At 35.9% G+C, this 18,370-nt stretch overlaps 1 protein-coding gene across 2 annotated transcripts in view; it reads left to right on the top strand.

Annotated features, from left to right (window-relative positions):
• LOC137398829 (patatin-like phospholipase domain-containing protein 7) overlaps positions 1-9,654 on the top strand; it is a 71,285-nt gene extending 61,631 nt beyond the window's left edge. Inside the window, exons 23-26 of one of the 2 annotated variants that reach the window (XM_068085004.1) lie at positions 2,025-2,167; positions 2,844-3,002; positions 6,218-6,437; positions 8,887-9,654. In XM_068085004.1, the coding sequence (XP_067941105.1) occupies positions 2,025-2,167; positions 2,844-3,002; positions 6,218-6,437; positions 8,887-8,987 (623 nt within the window). In that variant the 3' untranslated portion in view covers positions 8,988-9,654. The remainder of the gene's footprint in view (positions 1-2,024; positions 2,168-2,843; positions 3,003-6,217; positions 6,438-8,886) is intronic. The other variant, XM_068085003.1, reaches the window with a different exon arrangement.
• Positions 9,655-18,370: the final 8,716 nt, after the last annotated feature.

The following is an 18,370-nucleotide window of genomic DNA, read 5'->3' on the forward strand; positions in this document are numbered from 1 at the left end:
CCTCGACACACCAAGTCAGTCCGTCTTAACTCTTTCGCTACTGTGCGCTGTCCTATCGGCAAATGCGGTAATAGAAGTACAGACCGTGGGCCGATGAATCGGCTAATCAATAGGTTTTCACATTTTTTTCATTACGAAGTCTATGCTCTAGCAAGACCAATCAAGTTTTGTCGCCAAAGAAACAGCCCTGTTGCCAATCACGTGCAACCAATCGAAAGGTTTTTGGCTAAACAATTCCATTTCACTGATTTTTTAAAACGGGAAAACCATATCGCTGCCATCATGGCAAAAATAAATTCACCACGCTTGTTCAATGCAAAGGAAGCGTCAGAAATTTGCGAGAATGAGATTCACCGAACAATTTTGTACTCATCTTGTAGAGAATTTTGTTCTCACCAAGATGCAGTTTACAGTAAAACAGTATCTACTTTGATTTTCGTGATATTGCATAAATACTAGCGGATATCGAATTTTCGAAAATCTGTTTGAATTAATATGGTCAGAATAGCGAAGCCCAGTTGTGAAAGAGTTAATATCCGCCTAGTATATTTATAATGTCGTACGTTGCAGCATTATAATAATGAATTGTGTTTGGCTTGATTCGTTTCGCCCTCTAAAAACAATCATAAATATTTTGAGTTTTGTAGCATTGCAACAATGCATTATATAAACCGATGTAAAGTTATTATATATAAATTATATGTAAAATTAAATTAATAAAGTAATGATCAGTAAAACGAGTTTTTTTTATTATTGCTTCACTATTAAGATACCAGAACAGAGGCAATGTGAAGGTTTAATGCAATAGTGAGTAATATAGTTTTTGTTATTGTCATGCTTTATGTTAACATTTGGTAGTCTTTGTACTTGTATCAACAATTTTTATTCTTTGAAAAATTTCAAGCCTTGTATGTTGGAAATTATTTTATATGTTGAGACAAATATTCCCTCAAATTTTATCACATTTTGGAAAGTTTAGGTTTGACTATACGATATTCTACAAAATTCTGATTTGTCTCTCTTTGTCTGATTCTCATTCATTGTGGTGAAGAGATGTACGCATTTTATTGCTACCAAGGCAATACTTCATATAATATCTGATTGAAACATAAAAATTGTTTTTCTATTTTGAAATCAGCTAAGAATGGAGAATTCCCCATTTTCGTTTTTTCATATAAAGACTAGCTGTGCTACCCGGCGTTGCCCGAGCATTTAAAATCAGCTTATAAACAAAGAGGTAATGAGGGTTGCCTGTCACTTGTTATTAGCCTGTCACATTGCCAATGCATAATTTGAGTAAATGTACTAATAAGAGCTATCAGCTTCTCGTGACACTGAGCAATCACCATGCGTCGTGACCTAAAGCGGTAGAGTATTTGCGCCCATATAGTGACATATATTGCCTAGCGAACATATCAAGCTCGTGTAGCTAACTTAGTAGGGCATCGGACTGGCGAAGGGAGGGTGCGAGATCAAATCTTCTGTGATACGGAGTCGTTATTCAAAGAATTCAATAACTATACCTGGAAAAACACGCATATACACAAATTTTAAGAAATATATATATATATATATATATAGATTGTAAATTGATCCGTCGTAGCTCGTCATTTTTTATCATGTACTGAAACCTTTCAATATTGATATATCGGTTATGACACGCATAACAGTTGAGATTTGAAATTGTGAGCACCGTTTAGTTTTACTGGTATTAGCGGTTTCAAACTTGTCGAATATTAAGCAATCAGAGATGAGATTACATGTGGACGTCAGTTGTTAAAATATTCGTGCAACTTATAATTGTGAAATTTATTTTAAGAAGCTGCTTAACCAGAATTCAGAGGCTGACATATTTCTTTTGTTGATGATTAATTTTTTTTCATGCTTGTATTTTCAAAATAGTTTCAAATAATTTTTTCATAAAATTGAGAGAAAAAAATCCGATGTTTTCATAGAAATGGCAAGACCAAACTTCACATATTCCAGCTAAAGCAAATGGAACACTCTTTTCCTTATTTTTATAGCTGACGTCATGAAGTCTTCGGGTGCATCACTAATATTCGCTGTCGATGTCGGGGCCATCGAGGATACCAACTATACCAACTATGGAGACCACCTTTCCGGTTTCTGGCTCTTATATAAGAAATGGTATCCATGGGCTCAACCCGTAAGTGACTTACGTCTTGAACCTTTACCTGGTTTATCTCTGTAGTAATTTAATAGAATATATTGAGTGTTAAGTTAACATGCGCAACTGAATCACAATCACTAGGTTTCCATGAATCACATCACGCAAATTTGGAGTTGTGTTACCATGTGAATTAAGTTTTTTTATGGGCATTCGCATGATGCGGATTGACTCCAGCGCCTTGTTGAAAAAAGGTAAAGAATTGTACGCTATAAGTCAGTAATTAGCAACGCCCTGGTTAGCAACGCAAACGCTAGAAACTCGATCGAGAGAGGGGGAACAGTAGTGATGAAAATGTTTAAAATTGAATAGCTGGCGCGTTATTTTAATGCGCATCATTCACAACTGCTGTTTCCATTACTCGCAAGTATGATGGATTCGATAAAGTTTTGCCAATCACAAAGTTCCCTTAGCTTGCGGATTTATGCCGTTTCCATGATGTGAATAACTTGCGAATTGGCTCAAGATTGCTTATCATGCGCGACATGAAAACATAGTTCATAATGAGGTAATAGCTGATATTCAGAGAGTGTAAGCCCCCATAGAGTAGTGTGTTTATGTAGCATCTCTGTAAAATTGTTTGAGCCAAAAGTGTTATTTGATGCCAAAATATCAGTACGGTAGAAAGCACCTGCTATGCCATTTCTTCTTACAGGTGCGCGTGCCCTCCATGGATGAGATCCAGTCGCGACTGGCTTATATCTCATGCGAGAAGAACTTGGAACACATTCGTAGGAGTGGTCTGTGTGAATATATTCGTCCTCCAATAGACAAGTTCCGGACACTACAGTTCAGCGCATTTGATGAGATCTTTGTATGTATATGTCAGTGTTTATTAGTGTCTATGATTGTTGTATGGCATATAGTGCTGCTGTACGAGTGAGTAAAGCTCCTTGGCATGTTAATTTCATGGCGATTTAATAGTTTGGAGGCAATTTTTAAGGTAGAAGAATTGAAAATCACTGCCATTCAAAGAGATATTGCCTGTCGTATAAACGATATAATCGTATGATGATTTATCTCACATCTGACGGTTTTCAAAGAGCGATAATAAAACTAAAATGTACTGGCCTTCTAAAAAGCCCATTCCATGGCCTTCCACGCACTTTCGGGCATTTATGAAATGTTTCTAGTTAAGCCTGGTTTCCATATGACAGCGCAAGGCGCGCAACAAGGCGCACGACGTCGTGCGTAGGCCAGTTGTGATATGGAAACGTCAACGTACGACGGTCGCGCGACGTGCGTACGCTGATCGCAAGTATCCAACAGAATGGATCCTTGCGATGGGTGCGTGCGATTATGTATCCCACAATACACCGCTAGACCTTTTCAACCTATCCCACAATTCCAGCGAAAGGCTTTGTTCCGAAGAAATCGGTCTCCCGTACGAAAGAGTAAGCCTGATTTTTATATGACAGCGTAATTTCGCAACGGAGGTCAGTTTTTCCGAAGAAATATGTCTCTCCTACGAAAAAGTAAGGAAAATATCCACCCTGTCCAATGCAAGCATGGAGCTTACGCGCGATATGGAAACACTGCCTCGCGGCCCAAGAAATGCATTGCGCACGATCACTGGGCCGCGCGCGATCATTGCGTTGTCATATGGAAACCAGGCTTTATTACCAAACAGTTTTGTTAAAGTTGAGTATACAAAAGAAATACAAGTATCTAATCTACGGCGTCTTCGTGATGGCTGCGATTAACTGTTCGTTTTTGAGCTTTTAAGAGTTTGTAATCACATTTTCACATATTTTGAACCTACAACACAGCGGAGTAAGACATGGTGAATCTTTTGATACCAAATAATTGTGATGTGAATTTTGTTGCAAGTCAACCTTCAAGTTGTTCAGTTGACTGGTTTTGAGCATATTTAAAGGTTGACTTGCAACAAAATTCACATTACCGTTATTTGATATGAAAAGATTCACCATGTCTTACTCTGTTGTGTTGTTGGTGCAAAATATATGGAAATGTGATTACAAGCTCTTAAAAGCTTAAAAACGAACAGAAAATCGCAGCCACACGAAACTGCCATAGTTTGGATTCCCTTTCCAACACGGCTCAAATGTGATGTAGCTGTGAGAGATGATTTCTGTTTACACTTTCATGCAACCTTATTCGTTGAAATATTTTCACAAATATACTTCACGCATTCAATAAAACTATGTCTATTGTTCTTACGCGTCTGTTTTATCGTCATTGTAATGCTGTCACTTTTAGCACTGATATCTTATAACTTACCATAGAAAATCGTTAAACTTTTTAACCTTAGCTCGAAGGAGTACATATCATTGTCTGATAATCATGACAAGCCTGTTGATCACCTGTGATAATCGAAAAGTGCTGCAAAAATTATTTGTGAAGTATTGGGTCACATGATCAGATTATGACTTGACGATTGAATAATGCCGTAACAAAACTGCAAAGTAGCGAGCATCTATATTTGATACGGGGTCTTCAGTAAAACCTGAAGTGTTTGTCATAAACTAGTACTACGATAAGTTTTATATTGAGCTTTGTATTGGCCGTTCAATTCACGTGAGAACATACGTGACAAGACGATAACCAAATTTCGTGGTTATGTCATCGAAATAAAGAGATTCCAATCTACGGCGGCTTTTCGTTTTTGAAATTTTAAGAGCTTGTAATCACAATTCCACGTATTTGGCACTTACAACACAACAGAGTAAGACATGGGGAATCTTTTCATATCAAATAACGGTAATGTGAATTTTGTTGCAAGTCAACCTTTAATGTTATCCTAAAGGAAGGCGCATGAAATTTTCACTGTTTCAAGTTTTAAAATCACAAACATCAACAACTCTCTCTCCAGTTATTTAGGGTTGTCTTCTCATCAACTTTAATTTTGAAAAACACATTGCACATTTGGTAAGTCATTGCTTTGGGAGGGTATCATTTTAGTAGCTCAAGCTATTGGTAGAACAGACGACTCCCTCCCTACGAGTTATTTAGGGTTGTCTTCTCATCAACTTTAATTTTGAAAAAACACATTGCACATTTGGTAAGCCATTGCTTTGGGAGGGTATCCTTTTAGTAGCTCAAGCTATTGGTAGAACAGATGACTCCCTTCGTATGACATGGACATAAATAGTTTTCACTTTTGATGTTATTCTTTAAGTTGCTTATTCTTTTGTAAGCAATCGCGACCTTGACCCAAATTTTAACCTTTTATACACCTCTATCTTACAGGTTCATTTTATTTGTTTCCCTGTTTTCAAGCAGTGAGAACCTTGCTATGTCATACTTCACCTGAATGCCCTTTACTCGCGTGTTATATTAATACGGTACACTGACAGTTTAGAGTGATATAGGAGATCATCTAGTGCGCCGTGAAAATATATTAATAGGTCTTTTTTCGAACTCCATTCATATTATTTCTATTCGCTTCTATCATAATGTACAGAGAATAAGGAGCTGCACAATTGCTCTGGAAGACTGGAATGTGGTTGATTAGCGCATGTGTTAGAGTGCTGAGCTACTAAACTTAATGTGGTGTGTTCGAGTTCTGTACAATCTTGTATGCTAACCTTGGTCTCGGACAGACGGACAAACACCGCTCTTGTTATAGTAAAGACTAGCCGAATTACCTGTGTTGCATGTGTATTAAAAACAGCTTATGAACAGTTGCAGGTAATGTAGTTGCCTGCCACTTGCCATTAACCTGGCACATTGCCAATGGCTAATTTGGGTAATCTAGTATTCATAATGCTGAACTTCCTAATAAGAGCTGTGAGAGCAAACTTTAGTGACGTTGCGTAAAGCAGAGTGCTATCACCTGGTGAACGTGAGAGGTTCGGAGATCAAATCTGCGTTACGGATTTGCCAGTGCTAGATACTAATCGCTATGGCTGGATAGACCAAAATACAAACGACAACAAAGTTGGGGATTTATGTATAATACTTTAATAACAGTTTAATATAAGTATTCAATAAACTGTTCACTAAATCCCGTATTATCTTTAGGCTATCTGCTCACAGTGAGTAAAACAAGAATATTTCTTTTTGTAGGATTGTGGCTATAACTTTGCCAAGCCTTACTTCGCCGCTTTAGTTCAGACTGAAAAGTTGAAGGGCGTGTTGAGGCCTCAAGACCAGCGTATACACATGCTGACAGGTCACAGGTTAAAGCAGTCTACGAGTTGTTCTCTCACGGATCTTGCTAACTTAATAAGTGAACCAGCTGCAGAGGATGAAGCTTTTTCTGTATTTGATCTCACCGATGTCCTCGGTAGGTCACGCTCTCAGTAGGCCATTCCCTCAGTAAGTCATGCTATCAGTAGGTAACGCCATCCATAGATCATGCTCTCAGTAGCTCACGTCTCAGCAGGTCACACACATCCTCAGTAGGTCACGCCCTCAGTAGGCCATGCCTCAGTAGGTCATGCCCTCAGAAAGTCATGCTATCAGTAGGTAACGCCATCCATAGATTATGCTCTCAGTAGATCACACCCTCAGTAGCTCACGTCTCAGTAAGCCATGTCCTCAGAAGGTCACACCCTCAGTAGGCCACGCTTCAGTAAGTCATGCCTTCAGAAGGTCACGCCTCAGTAGGTCATACCCTCAGAAGGTCACGGCCTCGGAAGGTCATGCCTTCAGTAGCTCTTGCCTCAGTAGACCGCATCCTCAGTAGGTCACAACAATAGCAGCACACACTCTCATTAGGTTACGCACTTGATAGTTTATAACCTTTTTAGATCTTGACCTTTGGTAGGTCACAAACTTTGGTGGGGTGGGTCTGAACCTTCGGTGGTCAGCTCTGCAGTAGGTCACACCTTTGGAAGATGGCAACATTTGTAGATAAGGCCCCAGAAGGAATCTTTGTTGGTAGGTCATGGCCTTTAGTAAGTCATCCTTTTCCCGGGTCAAGCTTATGGTAGGTCATAGACCTTAACTCTTTCGCTACCGTAAGCCGATGTATCGGCTTTCGCGGTAATACAAGTACAGACCTTGAGCCGATGTATCAGCTTATCAATAGGGTTTCACTTTTATTTTCATTACGAAGCCCACACATTAGCTAAACCAATCAAAATTTGTCTCCAGTGAAACAACCCTTGTTGCCAATCACGTGCACCTAAAAGAAAATTTTTTGGTTCAACGATTCCATTTCTAATTGTTTTTCAAATGGCAAAACCAGATCGTTATCGTCATGGCAAGGTAAAACACCGCATTCGTTCAACGCAAATAAAACGTTGGATATTGTACAAGAATGGAATTCACTTTGTACTAATCTTGTAGAAAATTTTGTTTCGAATAAGATGCATTTTATAGTAAAACGATATCTGTTTTTTTTCTCGAGATATTGCTTAAATACTAGCGGTATATCGGCTTTTCGAAAAATTCGTTTTAATAATTCGGGCAGAATATTCATTTGGTAAGATTTTAATGCAGTAGTGAAAGAGTTAATAGGTCAGGTCGTAGGTCAAAGCTCTCACTTTTACTGTTTTTCTAGTCTTTCTTTTCATACATTAGTTCTTATTGTAATCAATCGCTACCTTGACCCAGATTTTAACTCTCCGAAGGTCATGACCCCTTGAGCAGGTCATATCTTGTAGCTTCGGTTTATTCAAGCCATTTTCAGTGTCTAATAAGGTGTTCGCAACGGTGCAGGTGTTCCTATGTAAGTTGTCGCAGGAATATGAACTAGGGCTGTTTAAAACACTAACACAGATGCATTGTTGTCGCTGCAGCGTTCACTCGTGTGGTATAGCTCAATTCAAGCGCCTATTTGATAAACTCGCTTGTGTATTACCCTTTTTTGAGAGCGCAATATTGTACATTTTAACAGGCTCTACAGACTCGGATTACTAGTTTCTTGACTCGCTGAACCCTGGGTTCAAAGGGTCAAGATTGTTTCGTCTTTGTGTGTCAGAATTCCTGAGCTATTTGTCAAACAGTTAGAAATTTTGAAACTTTTATTAAACATATCTAAAGATGCACCTAATCAAATGATATTTGGTGAAACATTAAAAAACAAGTCTAACACCAGACAGGAAACGCCATCAAATAAAATTTTTTTTCTTGTTTCCTTGAGCTAAAAATGTAAAAATTTGTACAATTCTAAAAATTCTTGTCGTATCGTCATATCTATCGAGCACACATCATCATCGTTTTCTGAATCAGAATAATCTGGAAAATTATAGTAATTATCACATAATTCTTAATCTACATCACAATTCCCTATCACATACCAACAAATGAGTTGTATCAAGTTTTTTGCGATATCTTCCCCACAAACAAAGAAAGCTGGGAAAGTTATTTGGAAACGGTAAAACCAAGGAAGTCAAATTTTATAACGCTTCATTGAAGAATTAATTTGATTGGTTTACTCTGTTGTTATTTAGAAACAGTGTTTGTAAACAGAGCCATGTGGATGCAGGTAAACTGGCCGTCAGGGTTTCTGACACATGCTACACGACGTCGGAATACCGACTGTCAGGGTTGAAAGAGTTAGGCATGCATGGAGTTACATCAAATCTGTTTGTACAGTCACTTGAGACCAGCATATATGTACTTGATTTTATTGGTTCATCCTTTGCATATAGAGATGTTGTACGCATAGAGTTATCTTCTAATAGAGTTGTACCTACTTGTATATAGTACTTATGTGAGTGTACAATGAACTTGTATATAATGTGTATAATTATCACCAGTTAAGTAACTGCAACTGTACATTGTAGGGACAATGAATGGAGCGGAGATGGAGGAAACAGAGGAAGGTGATGATGAGATGGAGAGTGGAGCTAGCGAGAGATCTGATGATGTCAGCGATGAAGACTGAACTCTGGGAGTTGTTCGCCACAGCGATGTTTTTTTTGCAGGTCGTCAGAACCTTTCCGATGTTCGTTGGTTTTTGCTAGAGCCATTTAAGCTCACCACTTCAATTTTGTTAAATATTTGTGCCCGAAAAATATATATATTATTTATAGAAGAGCTGTTCTGCTTTATTGCAGTTATCCTCTCATTATTGAGAAGAGTATAACTCCGAAATTATGTGATGACTTGTGCTTGTACCAAATTCCTTAATAGAGTAAGACACAGTATACTAGAATACTTGTTACATTGTTTTCTGTTTATTGCATAACAATGAGAATAGCATTTGCTTTCAGTTTAGTCAATGTCGATTCAGTTGCTGACACCAGAGCAGACTACAGGATGCTTAACTTTCATTTTTCATTGTTATTATTATAATGCTGTCACCTTGTCCTTCCTGCTCAGTTAGCTCCTACGCAGCTCAAAGTTTTATAACATCCTCTTTTTCCTTTTAGTAATATTTAGAGCCTTACATTTCAGGCCTCTAGTCCATAGTTACAGAAGGAAAGATAACTCTTCTTATGGCTTAATTATGTCGGTTGGCCTAATTAAAATCACCTGCCACACTGAGTTAATTGAGGTGATAAAATATAAGAAAGTTGAATTGTATTATTTTTACTCTACATCGATTTGATTCGCTGACGAACTGATGCATGCTGCTTTTACCTATTCACTGCTTGTGCAGGTAAAAGACTCGTATTCATATATGATACCCAAAAGAAAATTCACGGCCTTTTTTGTGTGTATGTGATTAAACCTTTACGTCATAATTGCTAGAAGTTATAGTAAGTTAACATACGTCAGGTTTACAAGAAAATAGCTGAATAAGGACTGGTAGGAAATGCTGGTACATTATTTCTAGCATGAAGCTTCGCAAGTTGGCATAAGATTTGCCTGCGATGTACCTTATTGGACATGGAGATTAAAGTACAACCCTACCTGCAATATAACACCTCAGGCTATGGATCAGCACAATTTTAAATGTAACCTAAAACATTAGATATATCAAAATACAGCCTTGCATTAAGCTGTAATAGCCTGAATTTGGTGCGCTTAAAGTTTGTCTCGTTATTCTCACAGAAAGCTACAGGTGCACATAACTCTCTTATGTGAAATTGTATGAACGATATGCCTTGTTTTGAGTACCTTTTTGTAATAGGGTAATGAGTATTAAGTCTTACTAGGTATGAAACGGATGAATCTATAATAATTATTATATAATTGTGGTTAAAATATTCAATACTTCAGTAAGTTTTGCTGATATGGTTGAATTTTGTTAAAAAGGGCAGAAGTTACAGCGGTTTTGTTTGGTTGAAGCTTAAAAATAGCACAGAATATGCTAAAATAAATAACAGAAATATGAAGAGGAATAAATATTTATTATTAGGTTTGATAGAAGTCATTTTAAACAAAAAGGATCTGAGGTTATCGCAATAACACTGAATATAATGGAATAGCTATGCAAAAAAGGTCAATATATCATTAAAGTGTTATCAACTAGGCTTCACACCTATATTATTACTGCCATTGTCTGTTTGTCTGTTCACCTTTCTGTCACAAAGCACTGGAAATAAAGATTGACACAATTAATCTGAGGTATTGCAATGTGGAGGATTGACTTAAAGGGTTGGTCTAATAAGCTGAATGTGATTAGCTTGAGTCCCTCATCGGCAAGTCGTTTTATTAATCATTGAATCAGGAGCAGTCGTGGTTCAGTGGTTAGTGCGCTGGCACTAGGTCAGAGGTTCGAATCAGCAGGTCAGAGGTTCGAATCACAGAAGGGCCATTAGTGGTGTTAGGAAGAGCATCCAGCAGCAAATGCTCTTGTGTTAAACCCAATGCACAAATGGTCACAGTATAATCAATTCCAGAATAAATCTTGTTCAGATTAAAGTGCCATACAGCAGAGAGGAAACAAATCTTGATAATAAAGTCAAATGAAAATAAATTGATTACATGAATGGAATTTTGTGATTACCTAAAAGTATGCCCAATTTGGAACACAAAAGTAAAAGGCTTTTACATCCATACTGCACTTTATCATTTTTGAATATTTAACATGGATTCAAAAGTCATCTTTGGAATCCATGTTAAATACTATTAACTACGAATCTGTGAGCCCTCTTAAATAATACTCAAATAAACTGTATTCAGATAAAAGGAGTTACTATGGAACTTATAATCCGTCCAATAAAAACTAATCATTTCAACAAACCAAATATAGATAAATTATTTTTCATTCTTCAATTACAAAAGTTGATCAAAGTAAAGAGCTTTGTGGCGGATGTTAGCCGGGCCAAGGGGAGCCATCACAATTGACCGGCAGTACCAAGACTAAGAAGACGATTCGAACTGCCCTCTCAGACAAAAGAGTATAAGCCCATTTTGGTCAACATGTTAGTTATCTCGTTAATAGTATGTACGAAGGTTGTGAAAGCCTGAAAGTTAAAATTACATAAACTTTGGCTTAGAACGGAAATATCGTAGTCATTCTAGTGAAGTCAGTGCTGTATCCACCTGTTTGAAAATGGTACTGCGGGGAGAGTCCGAGAGGGGTGCCGAGCGCACTCTCGGTGAAGGGGGGGGTCCGGGGAAAAGTTCTCCGGGAAATTTTTTAGTATAGCTAGTAAAAATGGTGCAAATCTAGCACACTTGGCTCCCAATGGGGCACATGTTCTAACAGCAAATTTCACATTATAATCCAGTTTTCTAAATATAACACTGTTTATTGAGATTGTCTTTAACGCTTATTAAAAATATAATGTGAATGAGAACTGCTAAAGGGGATGGCCACAACTAGTATGAGGTAGAATTATCGCCGGGTACAATGCTGAATGGTGTAGGAGACGAGTAGTCTCCTATGAAATGATTTAAATAATATTGTAGTGTTAAAAAGTAAAAATAATAGAACACCATGTTAAAAATACTGCACTTATACTATAGTCTACAATACTGAGCAAGTAGTAGAATGAGTAAACTGAGTCATTTACACAAATACTTAGAATTAATTAATGACCCACACGCAGCATAAACACTGTAGTCCAACAGTGTGCTCCATCAATGATCTCTTTGGGTTGCAATTGAATTTGCAAAGTGCATTTAGACATCAATTATACCTCTCGCGAAGCGCGTGACTTATTGTTGTTACCACGGATACTGATTCAATATGGCGGCGCCCATAAATGAGTTTTGTGTTTCTTCAGCTTTTTAAAGATTTATTAAAATCAAGCAAAAATGACGTGAATTCCGCGATTTTGAGCCTCAAAAAATGGTACTGCCATGGCAGTAGCTGCAGTATAGGAGGATACGGCCTTGAGTGAAGTCCATTCATTTTAATGAATCCAGTAGACAAACCAGTAAATTATTTTTCATTCATAAATTATGATAGCCAATCATTTAAAATAACCATTATTATCAAAGAAAGACACTTGGGATAAATCAAAGCCTCTGCCTCCGAGTCCCATACCATATATAGAATCCTATATTGAGCTGTTGTATATGGCAAACATTACATAGCTATACACCTATCTAGAGTCGATGTATGCAAAATATATGCTCAAGGTCAAACACACTCCACAACATCGTTTAAGCTGACATATTCCTACTCGTCAGTCCTCCAAGTGTCACTGTAAAAGATTGAGTGACACATTTTATACACGCTGCCACACTCCTCTGGTGGGCAAATCACTATTTTATTCTGTCCTTCATTGACTTGACATTGACATGACATTGACCCATCTTTGTCATAATTTTTATGATCTTATTGGCTTCGTGCACTGCTTGTAAATAAAGTTCATAGTGATTCCTTTTGTTTTACTTTTAATTATAAACAAGCTCTTCCAGATTATTCAACTTTCTGAAATAGTCTAAATTCTTGTTTATTTAAAAAAGTAGTAAGGAATTCATCACATATGTTAAACCAAATACCAGAGCTGAGTAAAGAGATTAGGAAATTCTAATTTTTCTTCTGCCGTTAAACTCAAATTAGTCTACACTGTGGTACTATACTACAAATGCTGGATGGCTTATAAGCAGCCACCCGATCTTGAGAAAGACCCACGGGTTTTAAAAGCTGAGCACAGTACGCTTAACCGCAGCCCGCAAGATGTCATCAATACTGTTATCAGGCAAAGGTTAGACTACTTGTATTTTAGTAATCATAGGTAAAGTATACAGCTTTCCTGATATACATACTAGTAATCATAGGTAGAGTATCATGTTATACCTTAGATGATATACATACTAGTAATCATAGGTAGAGTATAAAGCTTAGATGATATACATTATAGTAATCATAGGTAGAGTATATAGCTTAGATGATATACATACTAGTAATCATAGGTAGAGTATCATGTTATACCTTAGATGATATACATACTAGTAATCATAGGTAGCGTATCATGTTATACCTTAGATGATATACATACTAGTAATCATAGGTAGAGTATCATGTTATAACTTGGATGATATACATACTAGTAATCATAGGTGGAGTATCATGTTATACCTTAGATGATATACATACTATTAATCATAGGTATAGTATCATGTTATAACTTGGATGATATACATACTAGTAATCATAGGTAGAGTATATAGCTTAGATGATATACATACTAGTAATCATAGGTAGAGTATATAGCTTAGATGATATACATACTAGTAATCATAGGTAGAGTATCATGTTATACCTTAGATGATATACATACTATTAATCATAGGTATAGTATCATGTTATAACTTGGATGATATACATACTAGTAATCATAGGTAGAGTATCATGTTATAACTTAGATGATATACATACTAGTAATCATAGGTAGAGTATCATGTTATACCTTAGATGATATACATACTAGTAATCATATGTAGAGTATGATGTTATCCCTTATATAATATACATACCAGTAATCATAGGTAGAGTATCATGTTATACTTTAGATGATATACATTCTAGTAATCATAGGTAGCGTTATAGCTTAGATGATATGCATACCAGTAATCATAGGTAGAGTATCATATTATAGCTTATATGATATACATACTAGTAATCATAGATCATCATAGCATGTTTTAATCTAGTTGATATGCATATTAGTAATAATAGGTAAAGTATTATGTTGCAAATTGAATGGACATTCACTCTGCTCATAAAAGTATTTTTTTGTTTCTACTAAAACATTGATAAATAGGCTATAAAAAACAGTGATGTCAGCATGTACTTATTCCATTGGCATTTTAAAATGACTGTTAATTGATAAACTTAATTCTCCAAATAGCAAAGTTATCTTTCATAGTTTTCATTAAACTAATTGTAACTTCGAATTAAAAAAATTTAATTAGTGTTCATTTTGTTAGCCTAAGTTTTAAACTCTTTTAAATCCTGTGATTAGACTAATAAAGACGCAACTGAGATATTAAGCATACAAGCTGTATGAACTCTTTTGATGCCTTATGTCTACGGTCTATGTCTATACCACAGTTTGCCCTCTGTGCTTGGCACCGCTGTCAAATACAACTATGAAGCAAAAACATCTTCTTTCTTATCCTTTGAAAACCAAAAACTTGGTGTCATCTTAGAAGATTACGGTAAGTTTGCCTGTTGTTTGTTTAAGCCTAGAGTTATAGAATCCATATTAATAAATCACACTTAGACATTGTGTGTGTCTGTTAATCTGCATAAACAGTATGCGTTTCCACATTTTCTGTGAGATTTTATTTAGACTTCACATGCATATGCTCCGTGCCTCCTGCCAGGTTGGCAAAATATTTGTTTTTAAAACTCTGCCTGGTTCCTGTAAAGCAGCCTCTCCAACACCCACCTGCAGGCAATCTGAAACAAAAAAATCAAAGAAACACGAATAAATCTCGGGCATCACCAGGTTTACTGTTAGTTTATTGTAAAAGTATAGAACATCATACTTTTGGTCTAAAATCACCTTTTTTATGCACTTGTTATCATAAGCATCAACATTATTTACAAGCATTTTATTATTGTACTAGGTGAATGTCGGTGTTGCACGAGTAGTAAAAAACTTTTTTGTACAGAAAATCACCATTCATTTAGCATCTACATGTACCTTTTAAATAAAAGTGTTTGCTTATTTCGGTGTGTGCTAAAAGTTTAAATAAGTGATATAATATTTATTGATTAATTATTATATATTATTCATTAATTAAATATTACTTAATTAATGCTATATATATAAATAGATTAACCAAATGTTCGGCGTTGCACGGGCAATAAAATAATTACCCAATAATCTTGAGTAACTTACCTCTTGCATTGGTAGTATTAATCCTTACCAAAATACTAGCAGTATTTTAAGTCAGGTTAGTAATCGTTACGTTACTCATAACGATCACCTGTGCTGGTTAATAACCCTCAAGCGCTTCAAGTGTAAGTATTTTAACCTACAGTAATGTTATATGCAAGTATATACAAGTATATATGCGTATATACATGTACATACATGTATATACATGTATGTACATGTATGTATATACATGTATGTACATGTATGTATATACCTTTATATATATACATGTATATACATACATGTATATACATTTACATACATGTATATACATTTACATACATGTATACACATGTATATACATGTATACACATGTATGTACATGTATATACATGTATATACATACGTGTATATACATGTACATACATGTATGTATATACATGTATGTACATGTATATGCTGCAGGCACTGAAAGTCTTGATGCTGACAAGCTAATTGACTAAAATGCATGCATGACGATGCTGTCACGATAATTTAAACATTTTAATTCTCTGACAAGATGTACCTCTTTAATACAATAGACTCTCTCACAATCAAGCCAGCAGTCAAAATAATTTTTGAGTTTGTTGTTATAGCAACCCTGCTGAGATCTGACTCATCGTACCCAATGGTGTCTGACATATTCCTGAGGAATGTTGAGATACACGGCTTTATGAATTGGAAAGTAGAGAAAGCGTTTAAAAACTTGCTGATCGCGTGTTTCTTACCTATAATGGCTGAAATGCCTCACGATGACCATATTATGATGGTAAGTTAAAATATTTTCAGATAGTGAAATCTTCTGCGGAATTCTGCAAGCAATAATATTGCAATAATAATTGGTAGGATCTACAGATTCTGTAAGCAGTAATATTTCTCACAGAATCTGTAGATCAGCCAGTAGTGAAATTCTCAAAAATTTAAACCTGGTTTTTAGGCGAATTAGTTTTACATTAAAAATAATCAATCACTTGTTAGTCTTTTCTTGAAGTGTGAGACAACCAATTAGAAAAATCACAATTTGATATTTTTAGGAAGTCACATAAAATCATGTCAAACAATGATTAGCTATTTCTAAAGCAAATAATTAATTTTGTGACAAGCTTTCACTAATACCAAAAGATTAATCCGAGAACTTGGATTATAGAGAATTTATCACTAGTTCTATAAATGTGTGTCAAAGGGCATTCAATAATGGATGATTCTATGTCAAAAGGTCATGTGATCTTGTTCAGTAGAACATATGCCATGTGACATGCAATACTAGTTACTAGAATATGGGTTAAATGGCATTCAATAAGGGTTGATTCTAGGTCAAAAGGTCATGTGATCCTAATTATTAGAACATATGTCATGTGACATACAGTACTAGTTACTAGAATATGGGTCAAAGGGCATGTAATAACAGTTATCAGATTTTGGGTTAGAGTTTATTGAGAACTGAATTTAGCTTAATGGGTACGCAGTACTAATTTATAATTAATACAAGGATTAAGATCTGAGTCAAAAAATGTTTTGTTAATTATTAGAATCTGGGTATTAAATGACAAGTCAGTAGTTCAAACCCTGCTGCAGGATGTCAGTAACAGCATCTATTGTTATAATGCAAATAGAGCTGAAGCCTCGTCAAGGCTTTGCAGTCCTGCACAGCAGTGTCTATGACTGGCATTTCCCTCAGACATACGTAGTAGCTGTGCTCTGGCTCAGGAGATTTCAAGGTTTTGAGGCGACATAGACCAAGATCACCCAAATCAGTCTTGGCAATTCATTAAAAAGGACGTTAGTGGATACTAGCATTGTCAACTATGATACAAATAGACCACAAATAATAATAGCTAATATAGTCTAAAATACTAATAATAATAGTCTACAAGAGTCTGGCAGTTTTAACCGATCAAACAACTTGCATTTGAGTTCGGAAAAAAACTGTTCCTAAGTTATATAAAGCTTACCAAACTACGACATGTAAAAGTGATGGTTCCATGAAATATATACTGTATGTAATTTACCTGCGCAGTTATGCTAATGGTTGTAAAGATCCCAAAGTATAAAAACCAAAATGCCAGAATTGCAACAAAAATTCATAAATATACAACTAAGGAAAATCAACTTTTCGAGGTGAAACACAAATTTCTTCTATTGAGACACTCGTAACTGTGAAAAGTGCTGATGATTGCTCTGACTAAACCTCTCTTAGTCCCTCCTGTTTAGATCATAAGAAGAGGCAAGGTTATGAACAGTTAAAAGGCTGCCTGGTGTCAGTATGTTTATGGTCTAGAATAATAATAATGTGCTTAATATTTACAGTAGATAACATAATATATGGATAACATAATATCTATATAACATACCATCTAGATAACAGCACTCCTTGAAGATATATTTATCTATTTTTTTTAGATATTCCTAATGACAAGTGACCTTGCAAACAAGATCTTGCTGTCTTCTGGAAATGCCGAAGATGTTATTCTACTCATTAAATGGGCAGCACAAGTCGCCAAGCCTCGTCGACATGATTGCTTCAGGGTGGCAACATGGCTTTTTGTAAGTCTCTCCTTAACTAGAGTGCGCAGGCTATTTGGCTAAATGGAGTTGCCATTGCTAGTATTTTTATTAAAAAAATGCTTGAATAAACAGTTGAACATACAAATGACTTATGAAAGAAAAGCTCGATACAATACACTCTGAGTCACCATTATATACAGTAACTAGCTGTGATACCCGGCATTGCCCGAGTATTAAAAATCAGCTTATAAACAATGTGAAGTAATGAGAGTTGCCTGCCACTTACTATTAGCTTGACAGATTGCCAATGGAAAATATTAGTAAGCTAACAAATGACAATCACTTACTTATGCAATCACCCTGCATGGTATGCAAAGCCGTTGGGTATGTGCTCCTATATACCGACTTATATCGGCCAGCTATCAACTCATTCTCTGTGGCCTATTGCGTAGGGTGTCAGACTGGTGAATGGTAGATCTGAGATCAAATCTTCTTATATTATTATATTATTGTATGTTAAAAAATTATTATATATTGTTACATATTATTA

Source organism: Watersipora subatra, chromosome 6 (genome assembly GCF_963576615.1).
Source record: "Watersipora subatra chromosome 6, tzWatSuba1.1, whole genome shotgun sequence".
NCBI classification, from domain to species: Eukaryota; Metazoa; Bryozoa; class Gymnolaemata; order Cheilostomatida; family Watersiporidae; genus Watersipora; species Watersipora subatra.